Source organism: Mesitornis unicolor, unplaced genomic scaffold, assembly GCF_000695765.1.
Source record: "Mesitornis unicolor isolate BGI_N332 unplaced genomic scaffold, ASM69576v1 scaffold17244, whole genome shotgun sequence".
NCBI classification, from domain to species: Eukaryota; Metazoa; Chordata; class Aves; order Mesitornithiformes; family Mesitornithidae; genus Mesitornis; species Mesitornis unicolor.
The window spans coordinates 33,700-37,055 of NW_010179610.1; the positions used below are offsets into that span (position 1 = coordinate 33,700).

The window sequence follows — 3,356 nt, forward strand, 5'->3', positions numbered from 1 at the left end:
TTAGTCTGTAATAGTTGTGGAGGTGGTGTGGGCGGCCGTCACTGCTGACTGCTGTGCTGCAGGAGTGAGTTGTGAGGACAATTATAAGAAAATCAAATAGGAATGTCCACTATAAAACCCTTGAAACCAATCAGTCATTGCTTCAAAGAGTCGTGCCCTTTTGTATCATTTTGCCAGCTTAAGTAAAACCAAAGTGATTTGAGTTGCAGGGCGCAGACAGAAGTGTCAAAGTTTTTAGACTGGGAAGGGGTGAGGGTGTTGCAAGGGATTGTTTAATTCTGTATTTAAATTAAAGTTTATCAGCATTTGGACCATAGGTGTTACATCCACAGTCTGGTAGGCAGATGAGCCAAATCCTGGGGAGTGAGCTGGAAGGAGAAGACCTGGAAGAGGCCTAGCATGGACAAGTGCTGATTTGATGAAACACTTTCTGTAATGCCTTATTTCACTTCTAGTTTGACTGTTGCTTTGAACTGAATTTGATGATCCTTTAAATCTAATTTTCACTGCATTTACTTGCAAATGACGAGGTGGGAGAAGCCAGGTTTGTTGTCTATAATAAAAAGTTATAGATGCTGAATGGAGATGACATCTTGTAACTGGCAACATCTATCCTGAAAATTGAACAATGTCACCTTAGAGATAAAAGAAGGGGAAAAGCCTTTGCATTTGTGTTTGTTGCTTTGCTGCCATCTTCACTGAATGCTAAATGAAAATAATTCATCAATTAACATTGTGTAGGGGCGTGCAGTACAGACAAAATGTGAGAGTTAATTATTTAATGAGAATAAATGCAATAATGCAGAGAAAGGATTAGAAATACCCAAAATATTCTATACTGTAATTATGAAGAGCAGAGCATCTTCCAACTAAAGGAGACTGTAAGGCAGAATAAGAAAGAAATGCAAAGAGAGGCCTTGTGAGGCTGTTATCCATCAGCAAAGGCTGGGGGCCTGCTGGTACATGGTGAGTTCAGGCTCTGGATGAGACCCCTAGGTAAACTTATGAAGCTGGCAAACATAACACTAAAACACCAAAGGAAAATGTTAATTAAAAGTCCATGAGCCTCGTAGTGCTTTATGTTAAAAGGCTGATGTGCCAGAAGATAGGTTTCACAAAGCTCCATCCTGGTTGGTACTGGTAGAAGAGGATACTTGCCTTTGAAAGGGTACAGCTGCACCTTTCTCACCTGTAACTGTGGCACATGCATTCATTTTCATATTATCATTAATAAATGGTGATACACTGGCCTTTAGAGATCCTGATACAGAGCCCAGGGGTGATAGGCACGGTATAAACCTCTCATATCTCTGGGTTTCTCACAACTGTTAGCGTGAAGTCACATCACATCTAATCTATAGAGCAAGCCTGCTCAGGCCCACGATGAGGATATGTAAACCAGAAACACATTGAACTGGTGAGAAAGGCAGCAGAGGAGAGGTGGGATCCTGGGGTGCAAAGTGCTTTCTTTAAAGACAGGAGATAATGTGACTTTTTTGTATTCTACTTGAGCACTTTGTGTGTGTGTCATTTCCTGAGTTTATGTTTATAACTCTCATATACTGCACGTGTCTCTCCTTCAGTAAGATACCCCATGCTCTGTGAGCACTGGTGGAGTGATTTAAGGACGAGGATTTCCTGGAGACTGATAAAGCCTGGGGTTTATGGTCATATGTCTTAGTTAATTGAGAGCTCAAGTGAAGCTTTCCCAATGGCGTTTATGGGATGATGTTGCTGTGCAGATTCTGTGGTTTCTAATACAGAGCTGCTGCTTCAGCCTTTACTCAGAGAGGAGGCAGGAATAGGATCTGTGTCTTCTCCTGAGCTGCCTGTTTTCATAGAACCTGTAGAAACTTGGTTATCTTAAAAAAGAACCTCTCCTCTCTGATTTGGTCGAGTTTGAGAGAAAAGACACACATGCAAACAGGCATGCACGTGCTTTTCCTTCTGCAGGAGCCTGCAGAGCAAAGACAAACAGGAGGTAGCTGCTAGGTATGAAAACTTGCTGAAAAGAAAAGAACTAATACTAGAAATCGTACTGGTTAGAGATAGCCTGCGAAGTCTACTTCATGAGCAGCTGTGGTGAGGATTGGAGGAAGAACAAAATGAAACAACACCTTCTAGCCCTTCCCAAACAGGGGTGACAGTGACTGGTGGTGTATTAGCTTGGGTCTGTTTGTCAACTAAAACGGACATTGATTTATTTTCCACTTTGAAATGCTATTTCGAGCACACCTGACTGAAACTTTTTGAATGAAAAGCTGTGCAGAAAATAAGTGCGTGTTAACGTTTTGCCTCTAGCCAACAAGAAGAAAGAGAAAGAACGTCCCGAGATCTCTCTTCCTTCAGACTTTGAACATACCATTCATGTGGGATTTGATGCCGTCACTGGAGAATTCACAGTAAGTCACTGCTGTATTGCATGCTTACCAGAGCTTGTAGTTTTTTGATGGTAAAATAACCTCCTGTTGCCAGAAACGTCAGATGACAGCAGCCAGGCTGTGAAGAAAGTGACTTTTATTTGTTGGGCTTAGGATTTGGAGTGTTTTACTTCTGATTCAGGCTGCTTTTTTTTTTTTTCTCCAAGGATTGTCAGCAAAGCGTCTGTGGAAAATGAAAACTAGGAAGAACATAGGTGTATGCTTTTATCAGTCCCACAAGCTGCTACAGGGCTTGGTTATTCAGTGTCTTTGGAAAAACACAAAAACCCCTACACGTGTCCATAGGGTATGTCTTGCTGTAGACAATCGGCCCCAAAGTGCAAAGTCCCGCTGTTCTGCAGACAGCCCTTGGAGAGGCCCAGAAAGCAGCAGCATTGTGGAATTCTGTTAATTTTAATTTAATATCCTTCAAAATACGTCCATAGACCAGGTAATCAGCCACATTTCTAGTCTTTATGTGTTAATAAAGTAGCAGTCAACTTTTTCTACTTGTATCACGATAAAGTGTATGAAGTGTTGGGAAAGATGAGTCTGATGGAAGCTCCTTGAAGTGTGCAGGGAGCATTTTCTCTCAGACTGCTGTTTAGGTGCTGAAACCATTAATCCTTAAAGCTAAGATGAACTGTGGAGGTGAGAGGAAACGTTAGCAACTCTCTGTAGCATCAGTAGTACCCTGTGAGCTGAGTGGTCAGACTGTGTTACCACCGTGTGTCAAATTGTAAAGTGTGCTGGTGCTGACCGGCTGCATACACCAACCAGGATGGGACAAATCATTTGCCTGCATAAAGGATGGATAGTTTTCAGAATTCGAGCCCAAAATGTGATGTCTTCATCATTTTTTACTTTGATACTTTTGTTTCTCAAAAACATTACAGAAAGCTGGAAACTTTCTGTATGCTACACTCGCAGCAGGAA

At 41.8% G+C, this 3,356-nt stretch overlaps 1 protein-coding gene across 2 annotated transcripts in view; it reads left to right on the plus strand.

The window, feature by feature from the left end:
* PAK3 (p21 protein (Cdc42/Rac)-activated kinase 3) overlaps positions 1-3,356 on the plus strand; it is a 32,722-nt gene that overhangs the window by 2,526 nt on the left and 26,840 nt on the right. For both annotated transcript variants that reach the window (XM_010182851.1, XM_010182850.1), the window contains exon 2: positions 2,302-2,402. In XM_010182851.1, coding sequence (XP_010181153.1) covers positions 2,302-2,402 — 101 coding nt within the window. The remainder of the gene's footprint in view (positions 1-2,301; positions 2,403-3,356) is intronic.